Source organism: Sus scrofa, chromosome 12, assembly GCF_054392235.1.
Source record: "Sus scrofa isolate SSC_HxYL_T2T_F1_AM1 chromosome 12, Sscrofa_HxYL_maternal_Yorkshire_Landrace_v2.0, whole genome shotgun sequence".
In the NCBI taxonomy this organism is placed as follows: domain Eukaryota; kingdom Metazoa; phylum Chordata; class Mammalia; order Artiodactyla; family Suidae; genus Sus; species Sus scrofa.
In genome coordinates, this window is record NC_139394.1 from 3,332,895 (window position 1) to 3,346,447 (window position 13,553).

The 13,553-nt window shown below is 57.3% G+C and overlaps 1 protein-coding gene across 2 annotated transcripts in view; it reads left to right on the top strand.

Moving 5' to 3' along the window:
* The window catches only part of TIMP2 (TIMP metallopeptidase inhibitor 2), a 46,169-nt gene that overhangs the window by 29,356 nt on the left and 3,260 nt on the right, over positions 1–13,553 (top strand). For both annotated transcript variants that reach the window (NM_001145985.1, XM_013989846.3), the window contains 3 exon segments: positions 3,304–3,404; positions 5,587–5,695; positions 12,251–12,375. In NM_001145985.1, coding sequence (NP_001139457.1) covers positions 3,304–3,404; positions 5,587–5,695; positions 12,251–12,375 — 335 coding nt within the window.

The following is a 13,553-nucleotide window of genomic DNA, read 5'->3' on the forward strand; positions in this document are numbered from 1 at the left end:
ACCTCCAAGGCTGGAGGAGGGGGACGCTTTGGGGAAGGTTTCCATAGGACTGGTCCTTCTTTTCTGTCTTCTCACTTCTTCCTTCACATTCTGTCTCATTTTATAAAACGTTGAGATTCCTTCCCAGAGTTCAAAGACCCCCAAAGAATCTGAACGCCTGTCCTGTGTGGACGAGCCCAGCTGGAGAGTCTCCCCCACCCCACCCCCCACTCCCCTGTAGGCAGCTGGGAGCCCAGGGGCCAGTGAACCTTCTCGTCTTAACTCTGGACCCTGGATTCCACCAATCTCTTCTGTCCTGGCAAGCGTGTGGTCTGTAGCCCCAAGCACTCACGTCAGACTCGGACCCGGGATCCATGCTGCCTGGGATGGGCTCTCTGGGCCTGAGCGGTGGACGTGGGGCAGCTTCCTAAGGCCTTGCCTTGAGGAGTGGGAGAATTCACCCCACCCCTCTCCTTTTGTTCTGCCCTGAGCTCATGTGCGTGGTGAACCAGAAACTGCATGTCACATGTCCCAGCCTCTTAATCCCCCCACACCCCGACGCGGGGCAGGTACTGGCCGGGTGTCTCCACTTCAGACGTGAGCAACTGAGTCCCAGGAACTTCCCTGAGACCCACAGCGGGGAGGGGCTCCAGCAGGATGCAGCCCTCATGCTGCCCCTCGGAATAAGGACCCGGACTGCCTGGGAGCCTCAGCAGCCTTTATAGCTGGACCTTAATGCGGGGAACGGAATGGAGACTTGGCTGTTTGGGGGCGGTGTTTGCTGCTTTTCGGAGACCATCAGTGTGTTTACCGAGCGCCTATTACACGGTAATGTTGTGCAGAGTGCTGGCCCTCTGAAAAGCAGTGCCAAAAGTCCCCAAAAGAGGGGTTCCCATCGTGGCGCAGTGGTTAACGAATCCGACTAGGAACCATGAGGTTGCGGGTTCGGTCCCTGGCTTTGCTCAGTGGGTTAATGATCTGGCGTTGCCGTGAGCTGTGGTGTAGGTGGCAGACGCGGCTCGGATCCTGCGTTGCTGTGGCTCTGGCGTAGGCCGGTGGCAGCAGCTCCAATTCGACCCCCTCCATATGCCTCGGGAACCTATGCCACGGGAGCAGCCCTAGGAGAGGCAAAAAGACGGGGGAAAAAAAAAAGTCCCCAAAAGAATGCAGAATTGGGTGTCTTGTAGTAAAATCTGGCAGCATTGCTGCTTCCAGAACTGTTTTCTCTTTGGAGTTACTGCTTCGTTGGAGAGCCTGAGCTGAGTCCACACTGTGAAGAGCAGACTTATGACGGGGCTATTCTGATGTCTACTGATTTGCAGAAACACTTATTTGTACAGCATTGCAATGAGGTACGGATCAGGTAGGTCGTAAGAGGGGCCAAAGACCAACCTCACCTGTGCTGCCATCCAGGTAGCTCAGGTTCAGCTCAGCAAACAGCACCAACTCTTCTGTGCTTAGAACGTAGCTGCTGCCTGTTAGAAGCTCCCAGGGCCCTGAGCACACAGGGCGCAGCTGTTTACAGCGGAATGGGCCAGAAGTGCGGAATATACCGAGGGCTGCAGGGGCGGGGCAGGATTTCCCAGAGGGAAGATAGGGAAGGGCTGTTTCAGCTGGGTCTTGAAGGATGAATAGAAGTTCTCTAGGCAGAGAGGGGGAGGTGACATTCAGATCGGAAGAAGCTTGCCTGCCTAGGGGTATGGACACCTTTGGGCAGGTTCAGGGAGGATTATGGACTGGGCGGAACAGCAAGAGCGGCGTGGGGCAGGCACCAGGGCAGCTGAAAAAGTCACTGGCTGGTGCCAGGTTGCAAAGGGTCTTGTGTTCTAGACAAGGTCAGTGGGCTGCTAGGGACGATGTCTGAGCTGGAAGGGACGTGACCATGAAAAGATAACGTGTGGGGGTAGGGGTGGGGGAGATGGGGGGTGGGGAGAGAGGCTGGGAACAGGTTGACCTACCTGGGGCAAGGCCCTCTGTTCTGGGGTGGTCTACCAGCTGGCATTTCCTAGATGTGGCTTTGTCACCCGGGGCCTGGCTCAGCCTGGGAAACAGGAACCTGCGGCCTCGGCCTGTCATGACTCAGCTCCGACGGAAGAAGAAATAGGATGGGTTTGGGCCTGGGTGGAGCGCCGGGGCTGTGGTGTGAGACTCTGGGGCCAGGTTGGGGTCCAGAGGCCATCCTGGGGTCCAGGGGATGGGTGCAGGTGGGGAGCCTCGTGCCCGGGCCCCCTTGCCTTCTGGGGAAGGCCAGCCAGGAGCTCTGATTTGAGCTGCCCCTGGGGGGTGGAGGAGGGAGGCTCCTCCGGCCGGTGGCTGTCTGCTTCTTATTTCTCTATTTTGCTCACACCCGCACTCACGTGATGCTCTTCTAGCTGGACCCTGAACTGCTGAATCTTGGAGGACAAAGCTTTTAAAGCCATTAAAACAGGCCCTGCCACCAGCTGATAAGCCTTGAAATGGAAAAAGGGAGGGTGCTGCCCTGGTGACAGCCTGAATGGCTGGTTCACAACCGCAGGTCACGGGGTGGAGCAGAGTCCCAGCTTAATTGCCAGCAGGAAGCCCTGGGCGCATGGCCCGCGAGCAGCCTCAGGCCTCAGGGACCATTCCGGAACCTTCCCAGCCTGACTTCTTTCCCTTTCCTTCACCTCATGTCAAGGTCTGGGATCATGCTTCTTTCTGCTTGTCCTCTTTCCAAGGCCTCTTGCCCTGCCCCGCCGTTGGCCGGCGGTGTCCTTGGACGGCTCCCCCCATCCGATGCCCCGCCCCTTCCTCTGCCGAGCCCCTGACGTGTGGCACTGCAAAGGGTCCACAGGGTGTGTCCTCAGGGACACAATTTGGACAGATCAGGAGGCAGGCAGGGTAGACCTTTTAGGTGTGAGACCCCCTCTTGTAGGAGGGTAACTCCCCCGCTGCCTTCAGCCTGAAAAAGCCCAGTGGGCGCTGGCGGTGGGGGTCGGGGGACTCGACGTCCTTAACCGCGGGATTGGGATTGCAGGGCGGTCAGCTCGCTTATCTGCTTCCCCAGCGACCGCTCCATACACATTGGAGAGAAAGAAGAAAAGCCCCGAAGGACCCAAGCCTGCCCTCAGCAGCAAGCTTGGTTCAAGCCCGGGAGGCCTCAGCAGCCCCCGTCTGGGCCCTGTCAGCTGAGGGTTCTGGCTTCGCTGCCGGTCCCCCGGCCTCTGCATCTCAGTGGATGGGTCCGCCCGTGCCCGGGCTGGGGCATCCCGCCTCTGGCCTCCCACCCCCTGCTGCCCCCGCTTCTCCCCAGCGCCAGGCCGGCCTCTCTGGGACCCAGCTCACTGCCGTGTCTTTGCTTCGCAGTGATCAGGGCCAAGGCCGTCAGCGAGAAGGAGGTGGACTCCGGGAACGACATCTACGGCAACCCCATCAAACGGATCCAGTACGAAATCAAGCAGATAAAGGTAAAGTGACCCACCGTCCAGGTGGCTTCGGCGGAGCTGCGGGTGGTCCGGCAGCCGGGAGGCCTCTGGAGGCCAGGGGCCAGGCAGAGGTGTCCCAGCACCACCACACGCCACTGGGTCCATGCAACACGGTCCAGCCACGAGTGGGGCAGACAGCAGGGGTGTCAAGCTGGCAGCCGGGAGGCCTCCGGAGGCCAGGGGCCAGGCAGAGGTGTCCCAGCACCGCCACACGCCACTGGGTCCATGCAACACGGTCCAGCCACGAGTGGGGCAGACAGCAGGGGTGTCAAGCCTCAAGTGGATCTGATCTTCCTTCACCTCTAAGGGCCTGAGATGCTGTGTGGACAGGGCTTGTTCCTATCAGCCAGGTTTTTTGAGAAGAGTGTTATCTTCACTCTGCTGTGAATCAGTGGCAGAGCCTCAGCGTTCAGTTACCAAGTTCACAGCGTCTGGAACGTTCCACCAGTGCCTCTCCATGTCTCCTTGGGGGTTTCGAAGGCAGTGGAGACTCGGCCCACGACCGGCGAGAGGGCAGTGGAACTGACTCCCCCAAACTGCGGGTGGGCACCAGTCAGACCCGGTCGCTCTGCCTTCTGGGGGGTGGGGTGGGTTTGGAGAGAGGAGGCCTGTGGACAGGGGCGCCAGGGCAGCGTCTGAGGAAGAGGTGGACGCGGCAGCCTGGCCGGTGGTGGAGAAGGTGCTTCCCCGGGTTGGGGAGGGTCGGGGCAGACGTTGGGGGCTGCAGACGGAGAGGAATGGGTGGCCAGGAGCCCGGGTTTGGGAGGGAGGGAGGGAGGACGGGACCCGCGCTGGTGGAGGCTCGTCGTCGTTGACAGGAACTAACTTGATCTACAAGAGGGAAGAAAGTTCTAGGCTCCAGCTGCAGGGACGGTTTTTGACCTGATTCGTAGTGTGGCCATCCATATTTCATTTTGCTACAAAAATAAAAAGTAGCAAATGAATGTTACCAGAAGGTCTACAAAATGCTCGGTCATCGCCTCTGTGTCCCTTCAAGGGTGACCCGGTCTCTCGGTGCCTAAATCTCTCTGAAGCGGGGAAGACAGGGCTCTTCTCCTGCGACGCGTTGAGGGGCCGTGAAAAGGCAGGTGTTGACGCCAAGAAGGAAGCAGGCTGAGCCCTTTGGTGAACTTTTTTTGCTGTGCTCTTGGGTCGGAGTGGGGCAAAGCTGGTTCATCATGACGTGAGGATGAGCCGAATCCGTTTGGGTTTCTTTTTTTGTCTTTTTTTTTTTGTCTTTTTGTCTTTTAGGGCCGGACCTGCGGCATATGGCATATGGAGGTTCCCAGGCTAGGGGTCGAATTGGAGCTGTAGCTGCTGGCCTACACCACAGCCACGGCAACGCGGGATCGCAGGATCCGAGCCGCGTCTGTGACCCACATCACAGCTCATGGCCACGCTGGATCCTCAACCCACTGAGCGAGGCCAGGGATCGAACCCATGTCCTCATGGATGCTAGTTGAGTTCGTTTACTGGGTTTCTTATTGAAACGTTGCCCCCCAAACAAATGACACTGTTAACCTTGGTCGCGCCACAGCGGGAGTCCTGATGTGGTTGGTGTGGCATCTCGGAGCCCGTGGAGTCTGCTGTGTGGTCCTGGGGGGGGGGTCCCTTTCCATCACCCCCCACCCCCACTGTCCCGGGTGGGGCGGTAGGGGCACCCCGCCATGGCTTCCCCACTTCCTGCCCAGGCCCCAGGACAGTGCACCCCTCACCCGGGCAGCAGGGCTGTTGGCAGAGGCCGTAGGGAAATCAGGAATTGAAAAGTCAGACTCCACCTGCCCAGGCGTCACATCCTCCCGGGAGGGGCGCCTCTGTGCTCTGGTCCCCGTCCCCGTCAGGACGCCAGTGCTTGACCAGAATTCCTGGAAGCAGACAAACGCGGCGGTCCTCACAGGTACACAGCCGCCCCCCCACCAGGGATGCTGAGATGACCTCAGCGGCGTAGGGGGAGCAGACGTGTTGTCTGAGCTGCGTCCCTCCAGGTGACAGCTGCCACGCTAAGCAGTGAATCCGAGCGGCTCAGAGAGCCCTGTGCGTGGGGGGTGGTCATTGTCCACTCTGCCTCACGGGGACATCCCGCCCCCTTTTCTGCAGGGCCGCTGGGTCGGGGTGGGGCCGTGCCGTCCATCTTTGCCTACAGCCCTCCTCTTCCTCTTTCCAGATGTTCAAGGGACCTGACAAGGACATAGAGTTTATCTACACGGCCCCCTCCTCCGCGGTGTGCGGCGTCTCGCTGGACATCGGAGGAAAGAAGGAGTACCTCATCGCAGGTGAGGAGGAGGATACGGGTGGGGAGGCGGGGGTGGAGCCCCTGGCGGGCGGGGCGGGGGTGGCGTCTCGGGGATTCCCTGCCTTTTCCCATCAGAGAATTCCTGGAACCTGTGTCCTCGCGGATGCTTGTCGGGTTCATTTCCACTGAGCCCTGACGGGCGCTCCTGGAGCATCTATTTTTTTAACAGTGTTATTGAGCTGTGTGATTCACACAGCATACAACGCCCCCACTTAAAATGTATAATTCAAGGCTCTAGGCCTGTGAGCCTTGCTTGCCTTGCTTGCCTGCCTTTTTTTTTTTTTGTCTTTTTAGGGCCACACCCGTGGCATATGGAAGTTCCCTGGCTAGGGGTCAAATCAAAGCTGGAGCTGCCAGCCTATGCCACAGCCACAGCAATACCAGATCCGAGCCGTGTCTAGCCGTGTCTGCGACCTACACCACAGCTCACAGCAACGCTGGATCCTTAACCCACTGAGGGAGGCCAGGGATCGAACCTGCGTCCTCAGGGGTACTGGTCAGATTTGTCTCCCCTGTGCCACGACGGTCTCTGTACAGAGGTGCGCAGGCATCACCAGAGTCAAAAAGAAACCCTGTACCGTTAGCTATTACCTTCCTAACCCCACAGTCGCCTCCCACCCCCAGCTCTCAGCAGCCACTAATCTTCCTGTCTCTGTATCATTCTTTACTCGGAGCTTTCTTATGCATGGAATCAGGTAATATATGGTCCTTGGTGGCTGGCTTCTTTCAGTGTAATGTTTTAAAAGGTGTAATGTTTCATCCATGTTGTGACGTGTATCAGAACTTCACTGCTTTGTGTGGCTAATACTCCGTTGGATGGATTTTTGTCTATCCATTCAGCATTTTGTTGGGGTTGTTCCCACCTTTTGGCTGCTGGGAACAGTGTTGCTCTGAACACATGTGCAAGCTTTTGCCTGGACGTGTGTTTTCATCTCTATTGAGTAGATGCCTAGGAGTGGAATTGCAGGTGACCCTGTGTTTGACCGTTTGAGGAAATACCGGGCTGTTTTCCAAAGCAGCGGCACCGTTTCGCATTTGCAGCACCTACTGTTTCTATAACAGAAACAATAATACCAAGTGGGGAGAAAAGGGACAAGGACACAGTCACAAAGCTGAGAGCTGACCTGCCTGGGACATGCACAGGTGGAGACACAGCCTCCCACGGTGCAGGGACCGGATGGCCCCAACAAATCAACAGCTTCTAGTTTCCTGTGTCCCTTTTTTGTGCTGGACTGTAGCACCCTTTTCAGGGAGAGCCTCGGCTGTCCTGCTGGGTCTCCTCACACTGCCCTCTAGGGGCTGCCTGGCCAAACTGCAGAGCTGCCGAAGCGCTTCCTCAAGGAGGGAGAGCCTGCACCCCGTCGCCGGGCAGCTCCTGGGGGGAAAGTGACCGTGTCCGGGCCACCACCTGCTGCCAGACACACCCAGCGGAATCCTCGCCCGTGCGGAGGCTCTGTCTTAAATGCTCCCACATCAGGCTTCACCACCTCGCAGCTCCTAGCAATAGGAGTGCAGCTTTCCTGGCACCGTTGTTCTCCAAATGTGTTTCATGTGGGTTCTGTTTAATCCTCACCACCCCCGATTGTGACCCCCCATTTTATAGATGAGGAAAACTGAGGAAGAGAGAGATGGAGCCGTGTGCCCGGGACTGGCGCGAACCCTCTTCTACTTTCAAGCCGATTGTTCTGTTGGGGTTGATGTCCGTGTCGGTAGCTTGAAATTGGCCAGGGTGGGAGTATTCACACCATAGAATTCGGCAGATGCTACACACCAGAGCTTTTCCTCCCAGAAGAGCTGGTGGTTAGGTGTTGCTCTCAGCACAGCCCTGCTGGCATCACACTGCCGGCAAGTGAGTGGTGCTGTGGTGTGGCCAGAATTTAGACCCTGGGGGGCCTGACACCCGGGTCTGTCGCACTCGGCTTCTTCCGTCACCCGTCCAGGTGTAAAAGTCCCACTGTCCCAACGCCTACCCTGCACAGCTCGTTGGAGTATCACGGGGAGGTGGCAGAAATCCCGATGCCCAGGCAGCACCCTAGATCAACTCGAGCAGAGTCTCGAGGGATGGGGCCCAGGCTTCAGCATTGGTAAAGCTCTCCTGGAGAGACCAGTGTGCAGCCAGGGCTGAGAACCCTCCCTGCTCTGGGTCAGAGGCAGATCCTTCGTTCCAGAGGTGCCAGCTAGCCCGCTGCACAGTCTCAGGAGGGCTGAGCCGCAGCAGCCAAGGGGATCGCCCCCTGCACACAGGTAGCCTCTGGGCGTTATTTCATCTCCTGGGGCCCTTTGCGGTCGGTCAGAGCTGCCTCTCGTCCGGAGACCTGGAGGAGTGTGGCACTGCCTTTATTCCGTGGCGTGGGCAGGCCAGACCACAGCCCTTTGGCTGGATCCCGGCGCAGGTGAGGGCGGTGGCTTATGTCCAGCAGTCAGGAGCCCAGCATGCAGTGTCCCTGCTGAGTGTCCCATCCCTGTGCCACTCACCCCAGAGGAAACGGGTCCAGGACAAAGGTGGAGGCCAGCGGTTCTGCGTGGCGGCCTCGTGTGATTGTTTCGCTAGTTGCTGCTTTTCCTCCTTTGTGGGACGCGGGTAGGACCATCAGCTGTGCCCCGGCCCTTCTCTGACGGGGAGAGGCTTCTTGTCCAGAGGGGGCGCCGTGGGTCGGTCTCAGGAAGCCCGATGACTCCAGTTACTTTCTGCCGACCCGGCTCTTCCCCTGTGCGAGTGCAGCCGCCCATGGTCACTGTCAAAGGCTGTTTACCATGTCCCATGTATGTGACCTGCGCGGCTCCCGCACTGGCCCCTTAACTTGTCCCCAGGCCGAATGAGAAGACAGTTGATGCGGGTGAGGGCAGCACCCTTTCAGAGGCTGCCCATGACCCGTCCACCCTGTAGCTCTGCTTGTAATAAAGACGTGAGACCGTCAAAGACATCCTGACTGGGTGGCCGTGTGCCTGGCGCCCGAGACGAACCCACGTTTCATCTGGAAGCAAACAAGTCACATGAGGTGCTTTTCAGTTTCCTAAGCGGCCGCGGAGCGTGAGGTTAGTAAAAGGCCCTTCCGCTGGCGGCTGACTCACCCCGTCGCCGAGGGGCCTCTCTCGGCCGACGTGTTCCTGGCTCGTCGAGACAGCGCTGGAGGAAATCTGGTGTTTACCTTCTGGAGCCCAGACTCTCCGTCCTGCTCTCCCAGAGTCAGAACGGGCTCCCCCCAGACCGCGGGGCCCAGCACGCCGCGCAGCCGGCCCTGGCTGCAGCCCCGCCAGTGACCGCACCGCCCGGGGCAGCCCCTCCCCTGGGCTGGTGACTCAGCTTCACGTGCTCAGCCGGGCTCCACGAGACGCCGTGTTCAGGAACTGCTGTGGAGCGGGCCCTGTAATTTTCTTCCGCAGCCCTCTCCTCCTCCAGAAGGAACAAAACAACAGACAACCCTCAGTTACAAATTTTAATTCATTCCTGTCCTGCTGTATCCAAGAAAGACTCCGCTTTCTTTCCGAGGCAGACAGATGCCCAGCCAAGGCCTAATTATCTCTACTGAGAGGAGTCTCCTTTTAACATCTCTGAGATGCTGCGCCCGTCGTCCTTAACACTTAAAATTCAGGCGTTCCCGTCGTGGTGCAGCGGTTAACGAACCCGACTAGGAACCATGAGGTTGTGGGTTCGATCCCTGGCCTTGCTCAGTGGGTTAAGGATCCGGCATTGCCCTGAGCGTGGTGTAGGTTGCAGACGCGGCTCGGATCCCACATTGCTGTGGCTGTGGTGTAGGCCGGCAGCTACAGCTCCCGATTCGACCCCTAGCCTGGGACCCTCCATATGCTGCGGGAGCGGCCCAAGAAATCGTAAGAAGACACAAAAAACAAAAATAAATAAAAATAAAATAAAATAAAATTCACATTAGCCCAGTGACTGGAGCCCCTGAAGACACAGTTTCCATTTCTCCCCTGGGTCTGGCCTTGGCCTGCTCTCTGCAGAAGCTTGAATCGGTGGTGAAAAGGTTAGAAAAAAAGAAGACAGCAAGGAGAAGATAAAGAAGGGAGTTCCTGTTGTGGCTCAGTGGGTTAAGAACCTGACTAGAATCCATGAGGATGTGGGTTCAACCCCTGGCCTCGCTCAGTGGGTTAAAGTTCTGGTGTTGCTGCAAGCTGTGGTGTAGGTTGCAAGCTGCAGGTCGAAGGTGTGGCTCGAATCTGGTGTGGCTGTGTCTGTGGCCAGGCTGGCAGCTGCAGCTCCATTTGACCCCTAGCCTGGGAATCTCCATATGCCGCCGGCGCAGCCCTGAAAAGGGAGGAGGGAAGGAAGGGAGGAAAGAAAGAATGAAGCACATGGTTAGAACTGATGGTGTCACCATCAGTGAACTCTTTGGGGTTTTTTGGTTGAACCTGTGGCGTGTGAAAGTTTCCAAGCCACAGCAGTGACAATGCCACATCCTTGGTCACTAGGCCACCAGGGAACTCCCATCATCAGAAACCTTTTATCGGGCGGGGCAGGGAGGGGCCGCGCGCCACCAGGCAGGTGGTAAATGCAGAGGAAACGGGAAGGAGTTACTTGCCATCTGCCCATTTTGCGCCTCGTCTGTTTGGAACTCCCAGAAAATGGCTACAGGTTTGGGAAAATATATATCTGTTTTTGAGGTTTAAGGCCACCTGGACACATGCTTTTTTTTTTTTTTTTTTAATGATTGCACCCAAGGCATATGGAAGTTCCGGGCCAGGGATTGAACCTGTGCTTCCGCAGCAACCTGGGCCACTGCAGTCAGATTCTTAACCCACTGTGCCACAGTGGGAACTCCGCAGACCCATCTTTTTTTCGTTATTCGGAGCAGAATGAATGCTCCGGTAGCCATCCTGCTCCTTGATCCTTTTCCTATACCTGGAACGCCGTGCAAGTCCAAAGAGATACGAGGAAAAATAGAGCCCCCGAGGTAAGAGGCATGGTTAAAACAGAAGGCAGAGTGGGCGAGTTCGCAGCAGGTGCTTCCTGCAGCCCACCCAGCACCCAGCCCAGCGGAAGGGACGCTGCTCCCAGCCTCAGGCACGCCGATGCTCACCTGTCCTGGCCGGAGGCTTCTCTTTCGCTTCTTCCTGACAGGGCGCCGTCCACGAGCTGCAGCCTCGCTTCCCTGAGCCACGGTTCCATTAGCGGATTCTGCGTGGCCGGGGCTGTGCCTGAGATCATTAGGCCGGATGCCCTGGGGCTCTGCGAAGCGGGGCTGCTCAAGTATAGCCCGGGGCACCTGTCTGCCTCTCAGGGATGGCGCGTTGCTCTCTGCCAGGCTCCGGTGCCATCGCTGGGCATCTGTGTCTCTTGACAAGGCGCCGTTGTAGCGGGAGGGACCAGACTCGAGACGACGTCCTGGCCCTCGTCGGGTTCTGTCCTCCGTCCGAACACAATTGCCTGTCTTTTTCCCTGTGTGGCCAGTGCCCGGGCTGTCACAGTGAGAACCCGTCAGCAAAGGGCGGAAGGGGGCTGAGTCAGGAGCCTGAGGTACCGACGGTGTCGGTATCCCCCGTGTAGGGCATTCGGGGCGGATTTCCAATCGTATAAGACTCTGTTTTTACTCTTTATGAAAAACCCAGGGTTATAAGGTCCACGCCAAATAGAAGAAATGCTTATGAATAAATATTTGGTGGAAAAAACGGGAAACAATACATGATCTTTTGTGTCTGAATACGTGTGCATAAAGTAATATTGGAAGGACACGCATCAAAATGTTAGCTCCAGGTAATGAGAATAGAGGAGTGAAAAAATCATTTCCTACATTCTCTAACTTTAATACAGTGAGCTTTTTTCTTTCTTGCTTTCTTTCTTTTTTTTATTTTTTGTCCTTTTAGAGCCACACCCACAGCACATAGAGGTTCCCAGACTAAGGTCGAATCCAAGCTATAGCTGCCGGCCTACACCACAGCCACAGCAATGCCGGGGTTCGAGCTGCGTCTTCAACCTACACCACAGCGCACAGCAATGCCAGATCCTTAACCCACTGAGCGAGGCTAAGGATCGAACCTGCGTCCTCATGGATACTAGTTGGGTTCGTTACCACTGAGCCACGACGGGAACACCTGAGCTTGCTTTCTTTTTATACTCAGAATAAATAACCCATGAGGTATGTGTCCGCTCAGGCTGCTGTAACAAAACAGCCTGGGGGGTTAAGTGACAGAAATTCACTTTGTCACAGTTCTGAAGCCTGGAATTCCAAGATCAAGGTGCTGGCAGGCTTGGTGTCTTCTGAGGCCTCTCTCGTGGCTTGTACACGGCTACTTTCTCCCTGTGTCCCCTCGTGGTCGTTCCTCTGCACCTGTGTCCCAGTCTCTCATGAGGGCACCAGTCCTGTTGGCTTCACTTTATTCAGTTTCCTAAAGACCTGCTTTCCAAATACGGTCTCGTGCTGCGATGCTGGGAGTCGGGGCTTCGGCATCTGGATCTCGGAGGGGATGCGGCATCGCACACGGTCCTGTCGGAACGGACCCTCCCCGCCCGAGCCGTATGCAGATGCGGAGGAAGAGCCGAAACGCGTCCTGAGCTTGGCGATTCCTGTCTCCCCAGGAAAGGCCGAGGGGCACGGCAAGATGCACATCACGCTCTGTGACTTCATCGTGCCCTGGGACACCCTGAGCACCACCCAGAAGAAGAGCCTGAACCACAGGTACCAGATGGGCTGTGAGTGCAAGGTAAGCCTCTCCTCCTGGGCGTCACCTCATCACCTCCTCCAGGTGGACTGCCGGGGTTTGATCCCTGGCTTTCCTGACTTAGGGCAGGGCTCTGGGGGTGTGGCCTGCCCACCCGTGCGATGTCGGCAGGGGACATTTGGGAGGTAAGGGGACTCTGGCCATGTGGCCAGTGGCTTCTAGGAAGAAAGCCTCCTTGGAGGAGTTGGCTGAGCAGAACGTGGTCCTAGGAGTATTTTTCTACAAATGTGCACATGCAGAGACCCGTGTGCCTGATGAAAGGGTGGCCCAGCGTACCAGCCATCTCCGTGCATGAGGCCACATTAAACGTAGGGTCTCTGTTGAGAACCCCCAAAGCCCCAGCTTCTCTTCCTAAAAGCAGCCCAGAGGTTGTGCCAAGCAGTTGCAGCGGCGCTAGCACGTCCCTGGTCCACGGGCTCCTCTCACCCTTCCATCACCACCGCCCCGCTCCCCACTCCCAGCAAAGGCAGCACTCCTGGGTGCCAGGCGCCCTTCTGCGTCACCAGAAGTGAGTCTGGGTCCAGAAGGTGCTGGACCAAGCAGGGCTGCAGGGCTTGGCCGTCTGGTTGGCACCGCTTGTGGGGCTCCCCTCCCCATCCTGGCAGATCCTCGCCAGCCCACCCCTTAGCTTGCCCAGAGTGTGAATTCTGACCTGCAGCTTCATGTGTGTCCAGTAAACGCCTCTGCGCCCCACATGAACTCAAGAAACAATTCCTGGAGTTCCTGTTGTGGTGCAGTGGGTTAAGGACCTGGCATTGTCTGAGGTGGTGTGGGTTCGATCCCCGGCCCGGCGCAGTGGGTTAAGGATCCATTGCTGCCACAGCTGTGGCCTCGGTTATGGCTGCAGCTTGGATTCAATCCCTGGCCTACGAACTTCCATATGCTGTGGGTACGGCCCAAAAAAACCCCAAAACAAAACCCAAGTTCCTTCTTTTTCTTTACGAGGCCTGAGGTTTTCACCCTCCTGCGGATCCAGGTTCTTTTCCCAGGATGCTCCTTGTGGAGCCCTCTGAGCCTGAGCGTAACTGAAAGCAAGACACCGTCCTTCTCATTCGCCTTGACCCGATCCCCGAGATCCAAGACCCTTTATTGTTTTTGTTACTCTTATTATTTGGGGGCCTATGCCCACAGCATGTGCGGGTTCACAAGCCAGGAATCAA